This window comes from Melopsittacus undulatus, chromosome 11 (genome assembly GCF_012275295.1).
Source record: "Melopsittacus undulatus isolate bMelUnd1 chromosome 11, bMelUnd1.mat.Z, whole genome shotgun sequence".
Taxonomy (NCBI): Eukaryota; Metazoa; Chordata; class Aves; order Psittaciformes; family Psittaculidae; genus Melopsittacus; species Melopsittacus undulatus.
The window spans coordinates 13,280,213-13,304,955 of NC_047537.1; the positions used below are offsets into that span (position 1 = coordinate 13,280,213).

The following is a 24,743-nucleotide window of genomic DNA, read 5'->3' on the forward strand; positions in this document are numbered from 1 at the left end:
CCCTACTGCTCTTTGCCATCTTAAAGTTAAGCAATTAATCGATTCTTTCTCTGCAAGGAACTATATCGACATTAGCTGCATGACTAAGACAGCCAATTAAACATCACCATGGTTACAACTCCTAATAGCAGCCAGGAGACATGATGATGGAATGACAGCCAGGCTGCTGCCTTCAGATGCTGCGCTCCAGCCAGGAGCGAGGGAATCATTAGCAGTTGAGTCATATCTGGGCTGCTTTTGTTCAGTTTCCTTTTTCATTTTAAGATCCTCAAAGACTTTTTTTTTCCCAATGACAACTTTCAACTGGATCCTGATGGAAAAGAAATTGAGAGGGAATGATACATAAACCCCTGCTCCTGCCTGGGGCTTCTCTGGGACATCACGTCAGGTACCAATTACAAGTGAAAGAGAGATGAAAAGAGCAAGGAGTTCATGAAGGGGTTCAGAGCAACGTCTTTGACTGAAACATTCATAAAAGTGTAGATACTTCTGGGCTCTCGATCCTTCTTTCTGCAATACCAAACCCCAAAGGGGGTCTAGGAAGAATTCAGCACCTTAGTCAGACACTGGGATCCTAAAACCTGCACTCAGCTACAGCCGAGTTCTTGAGAAGAACTCAAGATACTTTGGATACTTCAATCTGACGTCTGCCAAGGCTCAGCACTTTCAGTTCTACTCGTGTAACAGCTGTCTTGGTCTGGACAGTGCAGTTGAGCATCCACCCTTTGCTCAAACTCCCCTGGCAGCTGAAATTAACTGGCATTTCCAGAGGATACCACTGAGATTTTGGATCTGGAGAACAGACAGACAGAGCTCTCCTTCAAAGCAAGGGCCAGAAGCAGTAGCATGGCCTGCTCTCACTGCTGCCCCAGGATTTCAGCTCCTGCTGTAAGAGTTTCGCACCCACAGCACTTACCCTGGGTGCCTTCTCACCATCCCTGGGGCAGACAGGAGCAGGGCATGGAGCATCTCTCCTCCTACAGTCCTTTGACCTGTGTAAAACACCTCCAGATTTACTCGTGGGTCAGCAAGAAGGGAAGGAGGTGGGAATGTGACAGATTATATATAAGCACAAGAGAACAAGACTCTCCAGCATTTCTCTTCATCAGGTACTGTAGTGATAGGACAAAGGGGAATGGGTTTAAACTTAAACAGGAAGAAGTTCTTTCCTGTGAGGGTGGTGAGGCACTGACACCTCAAATCCACCCAGATTCATAAAATTGTTTCTGTTGGAAGGGACCTTAAAGCTCCTCCAGCTCCAACCCCTGCCACAGGCAGGGACCCCTTCCACTGGAGCAGCTTGCTCCAAGCCCCTGTGTCCAACCTGGCCTTGAACACTGCCAGGGATGGGGCAGCCACAGCTTCTCTGGGCACCCTGTGCCAGCGCCTCAGCACCCTCACAGGGAACAGCTTCTGCCTAAGAGCTCATCTCAGTCTCCCCTCTGGCAGGTTAAAGCCATTCCCCTTGGCCTGTCCCTAGAGGCCCTTGCCCAAAGTCACCATTAATCTTGAATATAATCCTACTTGTTGAATATGACACACAACTCGTACCTGACTGAGGGAATAAGTAACATCCATAAGCCTGGCCATGGGTCTGCCCCAAGCACCTCTCCTTCCCTCCATGAAAATTATTCCCTACATGATTTAAGGTTACTCAGCCTTCCAAGGCAGCCCTGAGATTATATGCTGCAGTTATTTCACAGACACCAGTGTATTCCTCAGGTACAGAGTCATAGTGTGCACTGGTCTGGGGGAAGATGCTGTAAAGAATTACCTCAACACAAACGCTGCGACTGCAGAGAGAGAGATAAAAATGACACATTTCATCAGTGCTGTAGTATGCAGGTGCTTCCTCTTGGGATGCAACTCCTCAGCTGCCTACACGTGGAACTGAAACTGGAAACAGGCGCTTTCCATCTTTACCCTGCCACCAAAGGCTGCACCACATCTGTGCCTTGTTTGTATTTATTCAGAAGCCTTTCTCCACTTACCTGTACAGCAACCACAGAGAGGACCTCAACTGAGATCCTGTTAAATTCATCAAAGCAGCCCCAGGCTCCTGTCTGGGAAAGGCCTTTGTAAATATTCCCACAGGACTGGAAGAGAAAAAGAAAATGACACAAATGAAATCCCAAACGGAATCAAGGATGCGATTTCCCAGCCTGTTTATTTACATTTGCAGCCTATTGTGGGTATGGAACCAGCAGGCATAAGTCAATTATAATATTTATAGCTCTGTTTCTTGCCACTTGATTTGCTAATTGCACTTTCTCAACAGCTCCGTGCACTGCTTTCATTTAAAGGTTACCTGGGCTGAGTGAGCCTTGGCTCCCAAAATGCTTGTACCTAAAGCAAGACTTGGCCCAACAGTTCAGCTTTCTGCAGTGGCCGAAGGTTTGGCAAGTTTTGGACTTGTTATAGGAGAGGATCCTGAGAAAAGCAGGACAGGTTCCTTCCCATGCCAGTTAAAAACAGGAAGAAATACTAAAGAAGGCAGAAGTTCCTCCCTGTGAGGGTGCTGAGGCCCTGGCACAGGGCGCCCAGAGAAGCTGTGGCTGCCCCATCCCCGGCAGTGTTCAAGGCCAGGTTGGACACAGGGGCTTAGAGCAAGCTGCTCCAGTGGAAGGGGTCCCTGCCTGTGGCACAGGCTGGAGCTGAATGAGCTTTAAGGTCCCTTCCAACCCAAACCAGTCTGAGATTCTATAAGAAATGACCAACATCAAAATATCAGCACACCCTCCATCTCATGTGAATAGGCCAGTTTTGGAAACATTTCTCATGGAATCTAACTCCAGAAGGGAAGGTGTAATGAGGCACAGAACACAGTTCAGGTCTTTGCCTCTTGATGAACCTTGTACCAGTCTTAGAGCAGAAAAGGGAGGAGGAGGAAAAGGTGTTCAGCAGAAAGCAACGTAGCAGAGATTTGAGGAGAGGTGGTGGATCAAAGCAATGGAATACTCCTATCCTTCGTGTTCCATCATGCCCTGAGAACCCCCAGCCTGACATGATAGTACCATGGCCAAGGTGAGAGTAGTACCTTGTAGTCCATCTGCTCGGAGCAGTTGAACACATACACCATGATGCCCAGGGCTCGCCCCAAATCCTTCGTAGTCTCTGTCTTGCCGGTGCCTGCAGGGCCTGCGGGTGCTCCGCTCATGGTCAAGTGCAGCGACTGGGTCAGGGTGATGTAACATCTTCCAGAGTGAAGGGTGAAGGAACAAAGGAAAGAGACTGAGCCTTGGTCCAACAGTTGGACTGCAGACAAACAGCACTAGGGCAAGGCACTCAGGAGAGCCTTTCTTCTGGAAAGCTGTACATAAGCAGGACATAACGGGCAACCTGATCTAGTTCAAGATCTCCCTGCTCATTGCAGGGGGGTTGGACTAGATGAGCTCTGAAGGTCCCTTCCATCCCAAACTATTCTATGACTCTATGTCTAAGCTGAAAGTCCTCTTGGGCATTACTTACCGCCTCTGGCCAGCTGTGTTTTCTCCAAGAGATACCTTCCCCTAAGGTCTCCCCAACCTCTTCACATCAGGCAATGCTTTTCCTGGATCCTCTCACACTATTGAGCATGACTCATTGACACTGGGCATGTCCCACACAGTATGAGAAAATGGCAGCTTTTCTGAAAGACCTTCTTCTTGTTTTCCCACTGCTCTTCAGCCCAAAGGATCCCACTCCCCACCACTGAGAAAAACCTGCTCTGATGGCCTATGAATGATGCCACTCGACACTGCAGCAAGCTCAAAAGCTTCTCCATCATGCTGATGATGGACACCAGGGAGGTGCCCACATGTGGGTGTCCATACGTCCTGTATAAGCCACAGAATTGTAGTCAATACAGTCAACAAAAGCTGATAATGCAGGGGAGATAGGCTCAGCTGGCTAACATGGGTGACGAGAGTCACCTGAGATGCTCCCAGCTACTGAAATGTCACATAGGGTGGAAAGATTTGACAAAAGATCCACAGGAGACTTGCACACTTCTGGATTGGCTGCTGGAAGCCAGGTGGGACAACACAGAGCACCTTGAGTCATCCTATGTGTCCCTGCTGAGACAACTGAACCAAGTGGTAGGTGTCTGCTTCAAGATGGGATGAAAGCTTTCTTCACTCACAGACTCTATGGGGTGTGGACATCGTGTGCACAGAGACACCCACAAGTGAGCATCTTAATTTGTGAGCTAAATCCCACCTTGGGATCTGAGACACAGACGCTCCAGAGAGTAACACCATCAAATCACAAACCAGGGAGAGTTAGAGCTCTGCCACCACATGTCCCAACATGGAGCAAGAACAACCTCTTTGGTTGGTAGCTCTTTGTCTCAGTGCATGGCAAAGCCCAGTTGTGATGGTGTTTCCCAGGGACTTACCTGTCAGTCAGTGGAGTGATGACAAGCCGTGGGGTATTGCCAAGGTACTCATAGGAGTAGAGGAACTGAGCATCACAGATGTTGGCAAAGCAGTGCCGCTCCTCATCCGACCATCGGTGCCGGAGCTGTGACAGCCAAATGAATGCCTGAGCATTGTCTACCTGGAACACACCCACAAGCACCATCATGGGAAGGCCAGGAATGCCAGGCACACAGAGCCAAAGCACCAAAAGGGTGACTGCAATGAAGTGGTCACTGGGGGTGGACTGGTCCTCACTGAGAAGGCAGTTGTGGTGGGGAAGGTCATCTCCCTATCTCCCATCAGTACAGGGTAGGAACCAAGTTAGCAATGACCTTGGTAGGAGAGGAAAAAGTGCATAACCAAAACCAGAAAGAGCAGCACAAGATGCTGGAGAGGGACTCTTCATCAGGGCCTGTGGCAACAGGACAAGGGGTGATGGGTTTAAACAGCTGAGGATAAAGCCACAACACAGCACACTCAGGGCACCTTCCCACCAAACCCCCAGGCCTGGACACTTGGCACAGGTTGAAGGACAAGAGAGTGGTGTGGGAAAGGCGTGCAGGACAAGGGAGTCCCAAAGGAGTCCCTGTGGCCCCACACCAGACTGAGTGGGCTGCATCCAGCAGCCTCCCAACACATTGCTGTCATCCACCAACGTGGGGCCACATTCTTGCTCCTGGTGGGAACATGGCAAGTGCAACAAGCCCTTTGGTGTTGCATGGCCATGATCTGGAACAGCTCTGCAAGCTTACAGTGGCTTTCTGCCCCCTTACTGCAAACAGTGCAGAAGTACGTTTAGTGATGTACCTCCCACTGGATGGCCTGTGGTTGGTCTCTCACTCCTGCAGCCCCTGCCCCAAGTCCCAACACAGGTCCATGCTGAGCTGCAAACACAAACCTTCTGCGCTATCACCTTTGCCACTACATCCCGAGCGTGCACGTCAATGGTGCATATGGTCATGATTTTCTGCCTGTCACCCTTGGAGAGCTGCCCAATGAGCATGGTCACAAGGGTGTTCAGCTGGGCCACTTGCTTCTTGTGATACTCCTTCATTGCGTTCTCATAGCCTTCCTCCACCCTGGCGAAAGCAATCCCAACCTCAGTTGTCCACCAGATCTGGGTGCAGGCAAGAGCCACCTGCAGAAAAGGAGTGACTCAGTACCATGATAAAACCAAGGCTTCCTTACCTGCGGGAGTGTTTGATCCACAGGGAGATCAAGGATGAAGTCACCGTGACATGAAATTAAGCATTCTGTCATACAGCAGTCACAGCAGACAGGACAACAGGGATCTGCCCCGTGACATTCATTTCAAACACCCTATCAGTGGCAGACACATTTAGCAGCTACTTATTAGTAAATCAGCACCTTTCACGTGCTTGACACAGCAGAGGTGGAAGAGCTGGAAACCACAAAGCTGTCAGAGATGCATCTGAGGGTCTCTTTTCTCACTAGGCCTTACCACTTGGTTTTCCTGCTGCACCTCTGGTTCTCTAGGTGTATGGATCCACAGGGTGCAGCAGGCATTGCCCAAACCCCCAGGCTCTGTAACCCAGCCAAGAGCATATCTTGCCTGGAGTCCCTGTCAGAGAATGGAGCTCAGCCTGGAAAATCCATCAGGAGACTGCTGGGATCACAGAATTCTAGATTGGTTGAGATTGGTAGGGTCCTTAAATCTCGTTCAGCTCCAACCCCTGCCACAGGCAGGGACACCTTCCACTGGAGCAGCTTGCTCCAAGCCCCTGTGTCCAACCTGGCCTTGAACACTGCCAGGGAAGGGGCAGCCACAGCTTCTCTGGGCACCCTGTGCCAGCGCCTCAGCACCCTCACAGGGAAAAAAATCTGCCTTAAATCTAACCTGAACTTCCCCTGTTTCAGTTTGAACCCATCTGAGTCCCTCTCCAGCTTCCTGTAGCCCAGACACTGAACAGACACTGGAAGCTGCTCTGAGGTCTCCACGCAGCTTCTCTTCTCCAGGCTGAACAGCCCCAATGTTTGCAGCCTGGCTCCATACAGGAGCTGCTCCAGCCCCTGAGCATCCTCATAGCCTCCTCTGGACTTGCTCCAGCAGCTCCATGTCCTTAAATTACAACCCATCCTCCCTGCCACACAGCACAGGGGAGGCCAGAAACTTCCCCATCCACAGCTACAGGCCACTACTTAAAGAAGGGAAAGGCAGGACTGAAGGGAAACCAAGCACTGCCTTTCCCACATGCCAACCTGAGTGCAGATAAGGAGCAGTGCAGATACCTGGGCAGGGTAGTCAAAGAGCCACTGTTCCCTTGGCTTCTCCTCATAAGCCACAACAGCTTCTGTCATCTCATCTCTCACAGTAGCCCTCATGCTGTCCAGGACATGATTCAGCCAGACCTCAACCTGGAGGAGAGATTAAATCACAGTAACATATTTGCTCTTCTTAAGTGCCCCTGGTAATCAGTGAAGACAGTGAGGACCTTTCTAGAGTGGGACCAAAAGTTGTGGTGTAAGGAGGAATTAAATTACACACCACTTCTTCCAACCTTTCTCATGTATAAAGGAAGAGCAGTGAAGCTTTGCAATGTCTTGGCAGCAGATGCCCACACAAGCACAGGAGAGCAGACTCCACTGACAGTTCTCACAGACAAGGGCTTCCCTCTCACCTGCCCACTACAGTCACAGGGTTCACTGAAGCTGACATATTCCTCCTCTCTGCTGTACATTCCCAGGCCAACTTTGGTCGCCTTTTGCTCAGAATCCAGCTGGAATTTAATGTGGGCCAAGCTGTCAAAAAGCTTGGGAAGATGATGCTGCACCTGCAAAAGGACTTGGATAAGTAAAGTGACTGAGGTAGTACAAGGAGAAGAGAGATCACCATTCATGTCACAGAAACAATTATGTTCAGAAAGCATGCTTGTGGACATCTTGGTAGCACCACATCTTCTCATACAGGGCCAGGATACCACCAACACAAGCCTCTTGCTGTCTCTCCTGATGTTTCCACCTGTTTCTGCATCATTTAGACATGGCTTAATGAACCATATTTCCCACTGGGAAAATATCCCGCAAGGGGCAAAAGCACAGCAAACATTCAAACACTGCATGACCTCCTAGCCTCAGTTTCCCTACATGAGAGGGAAACCACCTCTCCACCTCATCCTATTCTCGGCATACTGTGGAGTTTTCTTCACTATGAACCCTTCTGGGTTTTCAGTACTAGAAATCAATTTTGTGCCAATGAAAAGCCCTGGCTTCTCCTCTGTGGAAAAGAAAGACCTTTATTTCTGCCCAAGAACCATGATAAAATGCTCAACAACCCAGACCTACAAAACTACTCCCTTCTTGAACAAAACCACTCTTGAGGAAAAGAATAATTCCCTCATGTCCTGTTCACACCCAGACGAATGTGAAACGCCGGCAGGTTGATGCACTGCATGCATCACTGCTGCAGGCTCTCAACATCAGCCAAGCAGGTCACCAATGCTGCTTCTAGATCACTACATAACACAACTAAATCACTGTGTCACACTGTCACAGGCTCCTCCCAGTACGGATGCTCCCAGAGCAAGGGTCAGCTCACAGACATAGACACACTCCCATGGGTAAAATGAGAAACAAGAAGAGCCCGTGATGCCTGGTGCTTTCAGGGATAGACGGGTGGGCTTGTCCATATAATTCCTCCTCAGTGACTCACACAGGATTACAACACTGCCTCTCACAAGCAGTCCAGCAGGTGAGGACAGCTTCTTACTGGTGCCTAAGCAGGGCTGAATCCCAGGAGGTCGGAAGGAGAAGCAATGGGCACTCAGTTTCCCTCAGATAAGATTTTAATGGAGATATGATTAGAGTGAACCACAGAAATCTTTTCTTACATCTCGGAGTTCCCACTCCCAAATCCCCACTGTCCATTCCCAGCTGCAGGACACTGGCTGCACTCGGCCCTTGGTGCAACCCTGCCACCAGCACCCTGACTACACCTGAATCTATACAAGTTCAATATCCAGCTGAAGAGGATAATAACATTAATCCTTCTTTAGGAATTACCAGACTTTGAAACTACAGTGGAAAGGCTGAAAGTGAATCCGTTGTGATCCCACTTGACATTTGCTTTGATTTTACTGCAAATAGTTTTGAATAACAGAAAGCACCAAGAATTTCTTCTTCCTCCATGGAGCATTGCAACACAGCATCTTCTCTCTGCTTCCTGGGGTTTTTTTTCCCTCTCCATTTTAAATATCAATATACATTTATGATACTCTGCAGGCTTCAATCACCCAGCAGCAGAAACAGATATAAGCAGTTAAAGGTGCTCACATGAATGCTGAAAATGTGAAAAGCTTAAAAGAAGGTGAGATTACTCACTGCTGACAGAGGGACTAAGGAAGAGCAGCGAAACCACTCCCTAAACCAGCAAGGTCACCACAAGTTCATCCACAGGAGGGTCCAGCAACCCACCAAAGACAACAGAAGGAATGGTGTATTTGGGTCATTTCCCCATACCTGGCATTCAGGCACCAACCCCAGAAACCCAGCCTGGAGAGGAGAAGTCAGAAGGTGCAGGAGGTCAGGTACCAGCCTGACCCTGGAGCTGCACAAGGATGGATGGCAACCCAGGAGATCTTGCTTGCCTTGGCCACAGTGACTGTCTCTCCACCAGCTGTGTTACCTTTTCCAGGCTGTGCTCTTCTCTTCCCGTATAATCAGGACATTCCCAAAGACTTTTGCATGATGGAAGGAAGAAGCAGGTGATTTGCAAATGCCTCTTTTGCTAAAACAAGGGACTTCTCTCTCCAAGTCACCAGTTGTCAACACTTCCACATGTAAATGACCAGTCTGTGCCTGTTTGGTGGCATCCTAGGTTAGGGACCCAAGGTCAGCAATAAGTTTTGGCTGAGCCCCTCAAAAAAGATGGTTTCCTCCAACCTCGCTGTATCCCAGCAGAAAGAAAACCACTATTTTTATGGCATCAAAAGCATAGCTCTACTCTGTACAGCACTTTCAGAACCATCTGCAAGTATCACCAGTGTTAGATCAGACAAGACACAGGCACATGTTGCCTTTCAAAGATGACAGATGAGGGTCAGCTGTGAAAGAATCATTACTCCAAGTAAAAGGCTGGAAGAAAAAGCGCTGAAGATGCTACAGGTGAGTCCCAAGACAGCATCTTCCACCCTTACATTACTGACAGCTGGATTGACTGCAAAGGGGATGCAATACATGGCTTACCAGATGTGGGTTGGTGCCATTGGAAAGAATATCCAATAAATCTGCAGAAGAAATGAAGTAAAATCTGGGAAAGGCCAACCTCTTCATGTCCAAATATTCAGCTAAAGCCTTCTCACACAGAGACAACCTGGGGAGACAAAGCAGTAGAACAGAGCCCAGGGCAGGGGTGTAAGTATTCTTTATCATAGAATCATAGAATGGTTTGGGTTGGAAGGGACCTTAAAGCTCACCCAGCTCCAACCCCTTTCACGGGCAGGGACACCTTCCACTGGAGCAGCTTGCTCCAAGCCCGTGTCCAACCTGGCCTTGAACACTGCCAGGGATGGGGCAGCCACAGCTTCTCTGGGCACCTTGTGCCAGTGCCTCAGCACCCTCACAGGGAAGAGCTTCTGCCTTACATCCAGCCTAAACCTCCCCTGTTTCTGTTTGAGCCCATTGCCCCTTGCCCTATCGCTATGGTCCCTGATGAAGCAGGGACTTCATCTTCCATGCTACAGCTTGAGTTACCAAGCCTGGGGTAATGCCCAGCAGGAGCTGAGCCTGTGGGCTTGTCCTCTACAAAGCTCATAGTAACTCAGAGATCTCTCTTTACTCTCAGGGGTCAAACAGCCCAACAGTGAGAACAGTCTCATAAAAAAGCAGCAACAGAGGTGGACGAAGAGGCTAGAAGGGTTTGCAGCCTGACCTCCTGTGTTAGACAAGCTCTTATCTGCCATAGGTGACTTCCTACTGGGATAAAAGTTCCCATAACTGCTTTTATTCTAATGAGCCACATTTGAAAGTCTGATTCAACCCTACTCAGCTTTTTGTGTTTGCAAAGCCTGAAAAGAAACTTGCTCGCTCCCATCTCAAATGAATGTTTCAGTGTTCACATGCTAAACTGCTGCTGAGCTTACAAAGTGCATAAATAACACAGACCTACTCCTCTGTGAGGAACTGCTTTATCTGATTAACAAAGAAAATACAGGCTTTACTTTAAATGGAGAGTTACTACTGACAGCACTTACCACATTCACCTTTACATGTAGACCAGCTCCTATGTTAAGTGAGATATGGATCCATCTAAGGACACTAAGGGCTTTCTCAGGGAGCACAGTTATACCATGTGGCAAGGGTATACAGGCAGAGATAACTTTGTGAATGAAAGAACATGGGCTCAGCTCTGCTGCTGATATCCCTGCCTAAACTACTCAACAGGTAACGAAGAGCTCATAAAAGGAGTGGCAAATGGTGAAAACCAGCTCGATGCTGGTTCACACATCAATACTGAGGATGAGGGTTTGCACATACACAAAGCCAGACTCCCCTCTGGGGGTTTCAGGGTGAAGGATCACACATAATGCTCAATAAAGATCAGAAATGCTGTGGCTTGTGAAGGCAAAGAATGCACAGTGAGGGAAGAAAGCCTTGGAGCACAGCTTAAACAGGGCTGATGGCAGTTTCTGACAAGCTCCTGGGACTGAAGGTCTACCCACCTACTCTGAATGTCCTCCAGTTGTTGGGACAGGCCTGGCTTATTGGTGGCTTCAACCACATTTGGGGTTTTCTGAACTTCATAGGCCAGTTCTTTGAAATCCACATCTATCCCTTCAAAGCGTTCCGAGTCCTAAAAAGCAAAAGAAAGAACATGTCCATGGAGAGCCACTATTCCTGTGCTAAAGGATCTCATCTCTTTGGAGTGAGGGGGAAGACTCCCTGAAGAGAGCCCTCTGTGCAGTGCTGAGGGACCTCTCCACCACTGCAAAGGGCTCTGCCACCACATGCCTGAAACAAGACTCCAATCAGGCTCTTGCCTTCTTGTCTCTGTACCTCAAAGGGCTTGTGGATAACGTGATCAGAGCAGAAGCCAATGCCCAGGACCAACCATTTCCATGGGGTTGAATTCCCCTCTGAGTATCTCCTCTTGTGTCTAGCTTTCCTGGCCACAGCAGGAGGAGATGATCCCCAAAGGGGAAAGGCTACCAACCTCATGTGAGTTCACTCCTCCCTTCCTGCTCCAGCACAGGAGTCCCATCCCTGAGATGTGTATGGTGACTCTTGCAAAGGACAGCCCTTCCTTGCCTTGAGTGAGGCCATGGAAACCCCACGCCAGCAGCAGAGGAGCACATTGACAATTGTGCTCTGCATTGAACAAGGACCCTCCATTTCTGGAGCTAAACAATGAAGAATAAATAAAGTTATGCTCAAAATGTCTCTGCTCCTCCCTCCTTCCCAAGTGAAGGCTCCTGAGTGAGCCAGGACACTGAATAGAAATGCTCCAAGCTTTCACTGGGGTTGGAAGGGCTCTCTGGAGATCATCCAGTCCAACCTCCTGCCAAAGCAGGGCCACCTAGAGCAGGGCACACAGAAAGGGAGACTCCACAGGCCCCGAGGAGTAGCCTGTTCAGTGCTCTGCCACATCAAGTTCTCCCTCACACTGGGGTGAAACTCGTTGTGTGTCAGTTTATGGCCATTCCTCCTTGTCCCATCACTGGGCACCACGGAGAACTTCCACATTAACCTGTGTTCAGCCTCAGTAGCAAGGCTCTGGCAGAGGGGTTGAGCCCTCCCTGCACACAAACCATGTAGGAAGCTCCAGATGTGCATCCCATGCCCTGCCAGCACATCCTCCCCTGGCCCTGTATGCATCCCAAGCAGGTTCAGCCTCAGGAAGCTTTGAGCTTCATCCTTTCTTTTAGGGAAGGGAAGAGGCTGCTGGTTCCTGCCACCTGCCAGATAGATATTGAGATACAAACAGCTGCCCAGTAGGATGCAGCTTCAGACCCTGATGTGCTTTCATATATGCCATTAGGTAGCTGTTGGATATTAACAGCTTCCTGGCACATGGGCCAGCCTTAGCTGGTTATCAGCACTAGCAAAGGTGGCCAAGTCAGTGAGGTGTGCCCAGCGCTCCCCAAAGCAGGGGAAGGAACTCACTGACAACCCTGCTCCATCTTCAGAAGCAGGAGTGGGAGTCCAGCTGCCGAGCAGTGCTGAAGGCAGGGATGGGATGGAGATGCTGCCAAAGCTGCCTGCCCCAGCTCTGGTTTGATAATTTGCAGTGCCTGAGTCCCACTCCTCTCCCCTATGAGGAAAGGGGGAACGTGTCTGTGGTACTGAAGGCAGCCGGCAGGCCCCCTCAATCTCCAGGAGCTCTATTTGCTCTGGAGCAGTGAAAGGGAGACAATCAGCTACTCAGCATGGCTCAAGCACAACGCACAGTACAAAATCACCCTGGGGCATCACTAGGGAAACTACTAGAGTGCTAAAGGAGCCTCCAAAGACACAAGGGAGGAGGAGAAAAAGCCCTGCTCCAGGCAATTTAGGATTATAAATAACCCTATTTTGTATAATGGAAGCTCTTCTTTAACACTTTCCAAACAGAAAAAGCAGGATTTGGGGTTTCCTACCTTGGGAAGCTGTGCCCGTATATCTTCTGAGCCCATGAATATGCTCTCCAAGTGAGCCCATGTACGCTGCACTTCAAACCAGAGAGAGATGATGGAGTCCGCGGTGGAGAGCTTCCTCTGCCAGGCAGACACTTCCTCGAGGAAGAAGGCGATATACTTGGATGTCATTAGGTTCTGCAGCTGCACCTGGTTGTCTTCTAGAGTTTCAATGAGTTCCTCATCTGACCTCAGCAATGGGATGTTTGTGCGCGGGTGAGGCTCGTACTGAAACTCCATGGAGCTCCAAGTCATCTTCAGCTCCTTCAGGACTTTCTCCATACTCATCTCTCGCACTGCTTTGTCCACAATGCCATGAACCTCATCCTCGAAGTTATGCAGGTTGAGCTTCAGGAGGTCAGCCAGCGTGGTGTCCACGTCCATCACAAACCTCACACCCGTCATCTGCATCAGCTGGTTCCAGTGCCTTTCTCTAATGGCAGGGTTCTGAAGCTCTGCCACAGCTTTCAGGGCTGTTAGCATGTTTTTCACCTTGCTGTCCAGCCCAGTGAAAGCATCCCAGGCCCTCATTTCCTTATCCAAATTCCGAATCTCTCTTGCAAACTTTTTACACTCCAGATTCATTTTTTCCACATTAATATCCACCCATTTCGTGGTCTGCCAGTCAGCAAGGCTGCTGTTCACAAGGGAGATCATATCCCAGAGCTCTTTGAGCAGACACAGCTCCTTTCTGCACTGCTTCAGTTGTCTATAATCTGGCACCGTGACTTCAAACAGACCAGCTGATTCACAAATCGAGGTCATGGCTGACTCCAGTTGTTTAATCTCAATGTGTTTTGCATCCAGCACTTGATAAGGCTTTTTGGTGTCAAACCTAGAAAGAAATATTTATTCTTCCTAAGTGAGATTGCAACAGCTTCTAAAGAAAACAGAAACCAAACAGCACGCAAAGAGACAAAGCAGAGATGAAACATCTGCAGCACAAGTTGATGGTACAGCCATCTGATGCCACCTTACAGTGATACTGTGCATTCAGCAGCCAAGTTCAATCTCTTGTTAACACTGGACTGTGCTCCTAAAGACAAAACACCCCAGATGTTACAGATGTTAGAAGGAAGGGAATCATCAAACCACAGAATTGGAGCAAATCTGGAGGAGGCCAGGAGGATGATCAGGAACTGGAGCACCTCCCATACAGAGACAGGCTGAGAAAGTTGGGGCTGTTCAGTCTGAAGAGAAGCTGCGTGGAGACCTCAGAGCAGCTTCCAGTGTCTGAGAGGGCTACAAGGATGCTGGAGAGGGACTCTTCATCAGGGACTGGAGCGATATGACAAGGGGTGATGGATTCAAACTGAAACAGGGGAAGTTTAGGTGTGAGGAAGCTCTTCCCTGTGAAGGTGCTGAGGTGCTGGCACAGGGTGCCCAGAGAAGCTGTGGCTGCCCCATCCCTGGCAGTGTTCAAGGCCAGGTTGGACACAGGGGCTTGGAGCAAGCTGCTCCAATGGAAGGGGTCCCTGCCTGTGGCAGGGGTTGGGGCTGGATGAGCTTTAAGGAATCTTCCAACCCAAATCATTCCACGATTCCATGAACAGTTTGGGCTGGTAGGGACCTCGAAGCTCACCTCATCCAAACGTGCACAAGGAGCCAAATGTAACCCCCAGACACTCGGTGCTGACCCCACGGGACCCTTTCCCCTTGGAGCCCCTCTCCCCGCTGACGCCCTCACCTGAAGGGAGCCTCCGTGCGGAAGCGCTCTCGGAAGCGGCGCTGCCTGCCCTCCAACTCCGCACAGCGCCTGCGCAGCTCCGCCCCTTCGCTGGCCTGCAGCGGGGCCACGTGGTGCTTCACCGCCTGCGCCACCTTCTGCACGTGGCTCCACTTGTCCGGCAGCTCCTGCGGGCGGGAGGTGCGCAGTGAGTGGTGCTGTGCCATAGGGGATGGGGCTCGTCTCTGTGGGTTGCCACACCACAGGAACAGCAGCAGATTCCCTATGGAAAACTGAGGGAGTTTTGGTGCCATACAAAGGCCAAACACTCAACTTGGGATGAAACTGAGTTATTTACAATTTGCAAGACTAATAAAGACTGAGAACTCCTAACTGCTTGCTCTGGTGTAAAAACGTGTGTAAGGGCTTCAGAAGGGTCCCAGACCAGACCCTGGGCTCCCAGGATGGTTCAGTGCTCAAGAGAGAGCAGTGGTAGTAACACCAAGCCCAGCAGGACCTGGATACTGCTGGGAGCAAGCTGAAGGCAGGAGGATGGGCTGTGGATGCTCATTGAGGCACAGAGCCTGGGGAATTCCCTGGCAGCTCTTAGAGCAGGAGATGTTGCACCAGAAGGATTTCTGCAGAGCTCTGTGGGCAAATGCTTCCACAGCCTGTGTGTATAATACTAGTACTAAATAAAACTGGTTTCTTTCTCAGGGCTGCATCCAAGCTGCAAGTGTGCAGCACTGCTGACAACCCACTCCCTGTTCCTGGGATTTTCCTCAGAAAGGGATTTTATTTCTTCTCACTACGCTCCTCAGGCCACATCCTCAGCCCAGACACTGACACCAGCCAAGGGCTCTGCTATCCTCAAGTCGCAGTGCTTTGCCCTCAAGAGAGCTCCATTCCCCATGTACTGTGCAAGCCTACAGGAAGGGCTTCATAGAATCCCAGACTAGTTTGGGTTGGAAGGGACCTTAAAGATCATCCAGTTCCATCCGCTTGCTGGGGTTCCTTTTTCATCCCAGTTCACATACTTGAGGAGACTGAGACCAGCAACACTATGGAAAGAAGGGAAATAACCTGGAGGCAGCAGAGATGGCCAGTCCCTCCTGAGGGGTCTCCTTCTGGCACTTTATATTCCAGTCTCAGTAGAAATCACTGTCCATGACCACAGCAGGGCACCTATGGAGCTGCTTCCTTGTCCTTCTCATACAAACTACTAGCTCCAGCCCAACCATCTCCAAAGGGATGGAGGGAGCAGTGCTCAGAGGAACTTACTTCTGGTTTTCCCACTGTACATGGAAGTCAAGGAATCATTCAAGCACATGTTGCTGTCACTTGCCAGAAAGAAGTGTTCTGTTCCCTCCTGCATCTGACCAGCCCCACATACCTCATTCCTTTTATCAGGCACATGAATCCATTGCTTGCACGTACCTGCACACACAGGCACCAAGCAAGCAGCTCTCAGGCACAGGAATCAGCAGGTTCCCCACAGCAGCATGGTTTATGCTGAATTGAAGCTGTAGCAGCAGGCTGTGTAATGCAGCTCTCTCAGTTGTCAGGGAGTCTGTCAGAACTGTCCTAAAGATACCTTTAGGACCCTTAACTACTGCAGATCTGGTGACCCCATCACTCATGGATCACAGTTGCACAAGCAGAACACCGGGAGATTGCTAGACCCCACTCAGCTTCCATTCAGCCTGCAGCAGAGAACTGGAGCCTTTGCTGCACACGTGCCTAAGGCAGGAATATCTCCCCCAGAGATCCTGCTTTAAACCTTGTGTCCTACCCAGACCCCTCTGCCCACAGCACCCCATGGCTATAGGGTATCCATTAGCATGGAGCCACACACTTCTTCACTGTAACATCTTGGCTGTGGCCAGTGCTTGTGTCCTGTCCCCCAAGGCTGGCTGGGCACCTCACAACCTAACCTCCATCTCCAATCTTTCCTAACCTCCACCTCATGGTCCCCTGCCCAGAAAGGAAAAGAATTCCCCAAAGGAAATGGATTCTTCAGAGCCAGATGTGGAAAAGTGCCAAAATACTTTCACAACCTGCTCCCTGTGATGTTCTCTGGGTCAAGCAGATTTGGTGTTACAGACCAGTGGAGGACTAAAGTCCTGTGAGAAGGCACCTCCTCTGCCAGCATTATCCTTCCCATCTCCACAGTTGCCAAGAACTGGCTGATTTAAAAATCATTATAATTCACCCTAATTAACAGATCGAGTTGAAAATGCATTAATTTTTGTCGAGAGCAATCGCAGGGAGTTGAAGGAGGCAATTCCCTGGTTTTCAGACATAACAAAAGCCTTAATCTCTGCTTTAAAAGAAAAATCTCAATACAACTCCAAAAATGTGGAGCTAGAAAGGCACATCCTGCAATAGCAAACATTATCCACTGAGGCCCTCTAACGACAGGGAGTGAGGTCCTAAATATTCCTGCACTGCTCTGAGGCTCGCACTCTTCTTGATATCTGCTACTCGGCAAAGTGGCGTGGCCATCCCAAGTGGTCACCCACCTCCAGCTGCTTGTAGACTTCCTCTGGTAGCTGTTGCTCATATGTCTTCAGCAGTTCAATGGTTTGCTTCAGGGGCTCAAACATGGCATCGGTAACACTCTGCCTTTCTTTAACAGCCAGGAGGTGACCCATCACCTCCACCAAGCCGCCATAATCACCTTTGTCAACCTTTTTGCTCAAACCTTGCTCAGCAGTTTTGATGAACTCCTCCAGGTCAGCCAAGCTGGGGAACACAGAGCAGGAAAGCACAAAATGAGAGCAGCTCCCACTGAAAGAGTTATCACCTTCTGTCAGGCAGCTGCACTGGCACAGACAGGGGAAGGGCCCAGCTAACCCTGACCATTGCATGGCAACATACTGAGGGCATCAGAACCACAATTCATGCCCAAAGGGGTCCATAGATGTGATCTGCAAGGAACAGATACAGAGGTCGAGTCCTCTCAGGCTGGAGAAAAGGTATCTGAGAAGGAAAACATTGGAGACCTGTGAGCTCAGCGTTACTCCTGTCACTCAAAGTCCTATAGATTATTAGAGACAAGGAGAGTATTTGGGGGACATTTCCCCACCTGCTTACCCTGTTCTTAATCTCACCCAGCTACTGGGCACTGTGAGCAGAGGCACAATGGCCTCCTGGATCTCTGGTCCTTTCCAGCACAGCCTTTCCCCTCTTCTCAGAACACTTACTTTTTAAGTGCCCACTTATTCTGTTCATGCTGTGGAGCCAAAATGTGTCCTTAAATACTTCACCTAACAAAAACTAAACTGCTGAGTAAGGGACTCTTAATAAGAGCTCCTAAATGCCCATTCTAAGCTACACAAAAGCCTCTTTGCACAGCAATTAGCTAACAGAATTATGGTGCTGAAAAGGAGAGATCATCCCATCCACCACTCACAGCAGCCTTCACTACTACATGCCTGTAACTGCTTTGTAAGCATCCAACAAGACCTGTGACATCCATCAGTTGCCACTACTCAAATGGATTACCTCGTGCATCATCCTGCACAAAGCTGAGAACTAAGCAGCTATTCAGAGCAGGGAACATGTGCTAATTCAAAACTTACATCCCAGCCTCCTTTCTTTTGTAACCTTGAAGCCTCCCCATGACAGCTCATGCCAGGCAACTCAAACTGAGTTGCACTCACAAGAGTGCTGCATTCAGAAATAAAGCCAGTATCTCATGGTATTAATGCGCCTTTACTGATGGCTAATCTCAAATTCAACAAAGTAAGCACAGAGCCCTAACAGATTAGATCAGTTGGATCAGGATGAATGGACAGACGTCCTATCTAACAACTCACAACAGGTCCCAGGAGCATCAGCTCCTTGTCAATGCTCCAGGAGCATCAGCTCATGGGATGTTAATGGTACCAAGCCCATGCAATGGTTTCCATTCTACACACTCAGCAGGCAGCATGGGCCCCTTCTCTTGCTCCTGTGTTAGCTTATTGGTTACCAGGGGGTAATGATAAAGCCCAGCCAAGACAAGAGAAATCCCCTTTGGCCAGCCCAGGGTGAGGAGGCAGGAACACCTCTTACCTGTGCGTGACATGGTCCACAAGATGCTGCTTGAACACCAAGCTCCACCTTTTGATGGTGTTCAGCAAGGATGCCTTGAAAGGCCGAGCGTCCACCTTCATCCAGCTGTGGAAGATGCTGAAGGGCTCGATGCGATTCACCTCCTCATAGATCTTCTCATAGGAGTCGATCTGCTCTTTGAACTGCTGCAGTGTGGGGGGAGTCTCAGGGACCCCGTCCTCCGCATGGGCCTCGACTTCTGCAGCAGTGAGGATGTGCCCATAGAGGAGGAACTGGCGGCAGAACTCCTTCCTGTCCTCTCCGTAGAGGTAGGAGTAGTGGTCAAAGGCACTGCGGTACTCACAGCAGGCCACCAGCACAGCCTGCACCCGTCCCATCAGCTCCTGGCGCATGTCAGCCAGATCTGCCATGTCCTCCATGTCAGCCTAGAGGAGAGGGAAGGAGATGTGGGAGCAGTGTGGAACCTCCTCACCACCAAACACCATGAGGGAGCTCCACAGCACAGACCTGGTAGTGGAGGAAGCCACTGTGCTCGGCCAGCCTGGGCACCAGCGATGAGATCCCATAGATGTCATTGAGAAGACCTTCCACCATGTCGTAGAAGCCATCGTTTGTGCCAGGATCCATGGAGGGATGAAATATCAAATCTGGGATCACCAAATCCAGCTGCACCTCAAACAGGGGAGCGAGCCCTGCCTTGGGATCTGGTAGGGAACAATAGAAAAGCCAGGATCTTCTTCAAGAAGAGAGAATGATCTTGAGCCACCTCTAACATCCTACCACAAGATGCACACATACCTCACAGGGACACAGACACCCACTCAGTGGGTCCAGTGACACTGCACTGGCACACAACACAGAGGCTGACACTCTGGTACCCACAGGAGATACTGTACATGAGACACAAGTGGTTTAAGGACTGGAATAAAATACTGTGGAGAAAGCCTTAAAGAGACCAGGCTCTCCAGCTAATCAAAAGGGAGCCTGAGAGCTGAACAATTACAGCACACAGGTACTTGCTGGGGAGAAAAACAACAGGAACCAAGAGGCTCTTTAATTTAGTGTAGAAGGGCATGAAAACCCCAGCAACTGGAAACTGAAGCCAAATGCACATGTGAAATTCTGTGCATGTTTTGAACAAGATGGGGAGAACTGGATGCAATTCCCAGCGTGCCTCCATATCCGGGGGGAAGCATGCCTGGAGATGGGCTTTAGCTGGACACAACCAGCTCTGGATACTTCCCACACATGAGATTGTGTCACTTGTCCCTTTGTGCATGGGAGGGTGTAAGATGGCTGATGCCCAAGTACAGACTTTTGATGATGCCTCGATTTTGTCTGTCCATTAATCCCTGCAAATGATGCATAGTCATTTCTATCCCTCCCCATAAGCAATGCTGGCTGGAAGATGGAGTCACCATGGAGATGAGGCCCTCAATGACATGGTTTAGTTGTGGTCCTGGCAGGCCTGGGGTAAAGGTTGGACTTGATGATCTCAAAGGTCTTTTCCAACCTACCTGATTCTATGACCCTGTCTTGAGGCAGAACCCTCCCTTTGGTGAGACTGAAGCAGCCATCACAACCAGGGCAAAGGAACAAGCACTCACCTGTGTTTTCCAGGAGGTACTTGAGCGAGCACTCAATGGCAGTGAAGAATCCATCCAGGACTATCTCATCCACGTAATCCACATAGGCCTTCCAGATGTCAGATGCTGGGTCTGCGAGTAAGAGGCTCTGGTTTTCCTGGAATTAAAAGATGCAAAATTAGCACCCAAATCCTCACTGTGCTTCTCTCAGCAGCCTCAGGACCTGCCAGCACCCAGCAGGACTTGAACAACCAAGGGAAGCCCAGCAGAGCAGTTCTTGGCCCCTCTGCTGCTGCTTCCCAAGGTCTGAACAGCACAGCAAGGAGAGAGCATGGGAACACTCATTTTGGGCCATGATGCCCTTTCCTCCTCAGGACCTTTGTGGTGCTTTGCAGTTGGTGCTGCCCCTGTGAGCAGCACTGGTGATGCCACCACATTGGTTGTGCCAGTCCTCCTGCCATGACCACAACCCCATATTCTCCTTGGCCAATCTAGCAAGTGCCCATGTCTCTTGGGTGGTAGCTGGAGGTGGCTGAGCCTGTTACAGCTGTGACAGCAGAACAACCTGGGAACAGGAGAATCCTCACTGTGGGTTCCAGGGTTGGTCCAGGTTGGTCCAGGGCTGAGCACAGACAGCAAGGTAAGGTTAGCAACAAGAGTGTCCCAGAGAGGCTCTCTCCAGGGTCCAAGGCTGGATGGTGACCCTCAGGAGCAAGCTGGACCTAAAATCTACCTTCCTCCAGGCCAAGGTGCTGTCCCTGATGTGGTAACACCTCACTGCGAGCAGGGGAGGAGCTGAGCTTTGGACTTTCTCCTGGACTGCAAAGAGGGGTCTCAGCTCTGGCAAAGCCAGAAAGCACCAAGGTTTCTGGCAGCAGCTTTTGTCATGCCACTCAGCTGACCCCTGGGCTGGTAACGTCACTACCTGCTCACAGAGGGCCAAATCTGAAGCAGAGAGGTCAGGCAGAGCCTCTCTGCTGCAAGGAACATCTTTCAGAGGAGGATAATTCCAGCTCCTGCTGCACGACTCCCATCTAGTGGTTCCACAACCGCCAGGACTGGAGCCAGGCTGAGCTTGAACTGCGTGCCAGTGGTGCCCAGCACCACACACAGCAGCTCATCAAAGCCACTCTTCATTAACACTGGATGAGGCTTGCAAAGGAGTTAAGGGAGTTCGTTTTTAGGCAAAACAGCTCCAGACACTTCCTCCAGTGCAGAGACGAAGCCTGTGAGGAGCCAACCAACCCCTGGGGAAGATCCCTCTCACCTTCAGCAGGGAATGAATCCTCTGCCCTGACTCCCGGACCAGACTGTAACGCTTCTGCAGACGGTCCTGACAGTCCTCTAGGACCAGCAGGGATTCCCTTTTGCAGTCCTTCCTCTCCAGTATGGGTGACACCCAGGCCCGCACAATGGTCTGGATCTCCTCAACGTTGTCTTTGGCTTTCTGCATCCTCCGCTCGAGGTCATGGACACCATCCATCACCATGGAGATGTGACCACAGACACCTGGAAAACAGGAGATGGCTGATGGGCTTGTTTTCAGAGCTGCTGGGCTTTAGTGCACCCTCCCAAAGCCCACCCTCTGACTTATTCTCTGTGGTCTCATGTATTTCTTACCCATCATGGACACAAGAGACTTATCACCTCGACCAGACCCATTTCTAGCTCCCTCCTGCCCCAACAAGCCATGGTAGACAGCCACAGCCTCTGCCTTCTGCCAGGAGCACCACCATCTGATAGGTCCTGATTCCCTCTGTTCAGGTTTGATCTCCCACTGACTGCTACTGGAGAGCTCAGCATGGGCAGGATGAGCACAAAAGATTGAGCATCTCTGCCACCATCACTTGAGCAGGGACCCATGGCCTCAACACATGGGCTGTGTCAGCCCCAGCTACCAGCGAGGGCTGCAGTGAGATGCAGGGAACTTAGGGTTCATCTGCAGGAAAACCCATCTTTATTACACAATGGAGAAAGAGGTTTTCACTATGAGGACTTCTGCTCTGCAGGTACCCAAGGGAGGACACTTGTTCCTGTTCACACCACAAGCCTGATGACAGAAATGCATATTCCACCTGTGAGCAGTTTGCTTTCACCAAGAGGAAACTAACTTCCTCTGCTCTGCAGTTCAGACTGGTAAAGCAAGAAACTGCTTTGATCACCCTACAGCCAAGATGCACAATCCCACCCCAGCTGCAGTATTCCACCCTTCTGGAAAAGACAACGAGGCTCCATCCCACTGCCCAGCCTTGCCATCTCCTTGGTGGCACTGCTCATAGGGCAGCCTCTCCTCCCCAAAAGCCTGGCTGATCCTGAAGGAAGCAGGATCCTTTCCACAGCCCGAGCACATGAAAGGAATGTGGCAAGATGGGAGCTGCCATTCTTCCCCCCCAGTGCTGGCTCTGCTGGAGTTGCAGTAGGGAACCAGGTGATGGAGGTTGGGCACATGGGCAAATCCCATGAGACCCACATGGATGTGCTCTTTCCCCCTGCAGAGGCAGCTCACCCTCCATCTTCCAGTTCAGTGTTTCTTCTGCCTCCTTCAGCTTCAAGTCAATGTCCTGCAGCTGGCCCTGTATTAGAGGGTATTCAACCTCCAGGACTGTCTTCAGGACCTTGTTGTATCTGTTCACCATCAGCTCCAAGTTGGCCACCATCTGCCGGAAGGATTCCCTGGAGGAATAGATGTCTGCTGCCACCGCTGGGATGGCTCCCATCTGGCTGCTGGACAGGTAGCTCACCTCCCTCAGCACTGACACCAGCTGCAGACAGAAGGCAGAGAGCTGAGCATGGGACAATCCTACCCAGTGACTCTCTGAGCATCTTAGGGATCTGCTTTATTCCCAAAGCAGAATGCTCTGGAAAGAGCCTGGACATGTCCTACTCCATTCCATCTGTCTCACATTGATCTTTGCCTCTGGTTTTCTTCCCAACCAACGACAGCTCTGTTAACTACCCAGCCAGACAAAGCCACGATGATCTCTGGCTCTTTCAGCTACCTTCATCAGTGGGGTCTTTCAGCAGTCCTGTGCCTGCAAGCACAGCTTAACAGTTATCTAAGACAGAGATAAGATGGTGCACGCTCAGAACACCACAGCCTCCACCTCCTGCGACCAGGATGAAGGGTGGAAAACAACCCCTGTGGCTATTCGGCTCCCACCTTAGCAAGGAGCTTCCAATGAGATGGACAAATCCTTTGACTGAGGGACCAACCTTGACTGAGCTCTAAACCCCAAACACTTTCCTGACAGCATCACATCCCAGGGAACAGGGGATGTGTTGGATGCCAGTCTTGCCCAGGCCCCTGCCATTCAGCACCTCCAGCAAATGGCATTTCTACAATTGAAGAAGCAGCTTCTCCAGAAGCTTCCACTCCATCTCCACACGCTGCTGGCTTGGATTCCTGCTTCTACTTTGGGTGAGGTGGATGCTCAGCTCCCCCCAGGCTGAAGGCACGATTTAGGGGGGCTCTAGGGGACAGAGACAAGGTCTTAAAACTCTCCTAAGTCTCATGCATTGCAGGAAAGGAAATCCAACAGCCCCAACACCGGAAGAAACAACCAAACCTTTCCTGGGCTTTTAACAGGTACAGGTAACACAAACTCTGCAGGTGATGCCCCAGCACCCCTCACCAGTACAACTCTGGTGCGGAGATGCTGACACCCGGTCACTGGCTACTCAGGGATTTTATGTCTGTCTTAAACCAGAATGTGCTCTGGTTAAACTGGAATCCTGGGAAATAAAGCCTGCAAAAAGGATGGTCCCTTCCAACCCTGACTGTTCTATGATGGTAAATCCATATCAGCCATCACAGAAAGGGGTTCCACAGACCTCAGCAGCACAGGTGCAATACCAAGCTCACCAGACCCCCTGCATACACTGGAGGAGCCCAGGCAAGCTCCCCGGCAGCAAGTTTTACCTGGGGATCAAAGTTGACTGCGATGAGTTTGGTGTCTGGGTCCCGCCGGATGAGTGGCTGGGCCAGGTTGTACTGGGATTGCTCAGACACTGTCTGGGACCAGTTCACATAGAGCTTTTCCTGATACCTGCACAAGAAAACCCCAAAGATCAATCATACAGCTACCAACCCAGCAGAGAGATGTAGAGCACCAAAGGAAAGCCAAGGCCAGGCCTGAGGATGAAGAACATGAAGGAATATTAAAACCCCATCCATGCCACCTCCATGAGGAACAGGGCTTCAAACACAAGCACCCAAAACCAGTGTCAGCATCAAGTCAGGAGGGCAAGGCTCTCTCAAGCATCAGATTTTCAGAAGCATTCAATCTAGAGCAATGGAGAAGCAGCTGCTGGGCATTTCCAGAGTGCCGGATGGGTACACTACAGAGCCCATCAGCCTTAGGGGTATTGAGCTCTTGAAGAGCTCAGCACCATCACTGGGGATGGAAAC

The 24,743-nt window shown here is 50.3% G+C and overlaps 1 protein-coding gene across 1 annotated transcript in view; it reads right to left on the reverse strand.

The window, feature by feature from the left end:
• The window catches only part of DNAH9 (dynein axonemal heavy chain 9), a 170,770-nt gene that overhangs the window by 127,930 nt on the left and 18,097 nt on the right, over window positions 1–24,743 (reverse strand). Inside the window, exons 12-28 of the mRNA XM_034067817.1 lie at window positions 24,255–24,381; window positions 22,842–23,097; window positions 21,603–21,844; window positions 20,357–20,492; window positions 19,257–19,453; window positions 18,750–19,174; window positions 17,213–17,435; window positions 14,712–14,878; window positions 12,989–13,859; window positions 11,075–11,205; window positions 9,600–9,726; window positions 7,037–7,189; window positions 6,648–6,773; window positions 5,296–5,535; window positions 4,376–4,536; window positions 3,038–3,194; window positions 1,992–2,096 (exon numbers count right to left, since the gene is read on the reverse strand). Coding sequence (XP_033923708.1) covers window positions 1,992–2,096; window positions 3,038–3,194; window positions 4,376–4,536; window positions 5,296–5,535; window positions 6,648–6,773; window positions 7,037–7,189; window positions 9,600–9,726; window positions 11,075–11,205; window positions 12,989–13,859; window positions 14,712–14,878; window positions 17,213–17,435; window positions 18,750–19,174; window positions 19,257–19,453; window positions 20,357–20,492; window positions 21,603–21,844; window positions 22,842–23,097; window positions 24,255–24,381 — 3,844 coding nt within the window. The remainder of the gene's footprint in view (window positions 1–1,991; window positions 2,097–3,037; window positions 3,195–4,375; window positions 4,537–5,295; window positions 5,536–6,647; window positions 6,774–7,036; window positions 7,190–9,599; window positions 9,727–11,074; window positions 11,206–12,988; window positions 13,860–14,711; window positions 14,879–17,212; window positions 17,436–18,749; window positions 19,175–19,256; window positions 19,454–20,356; window positions 20,493–21,602; window positions 21,845–22,841; window positions 23,098–24,254; window positions 24,382–24,743) is intronic.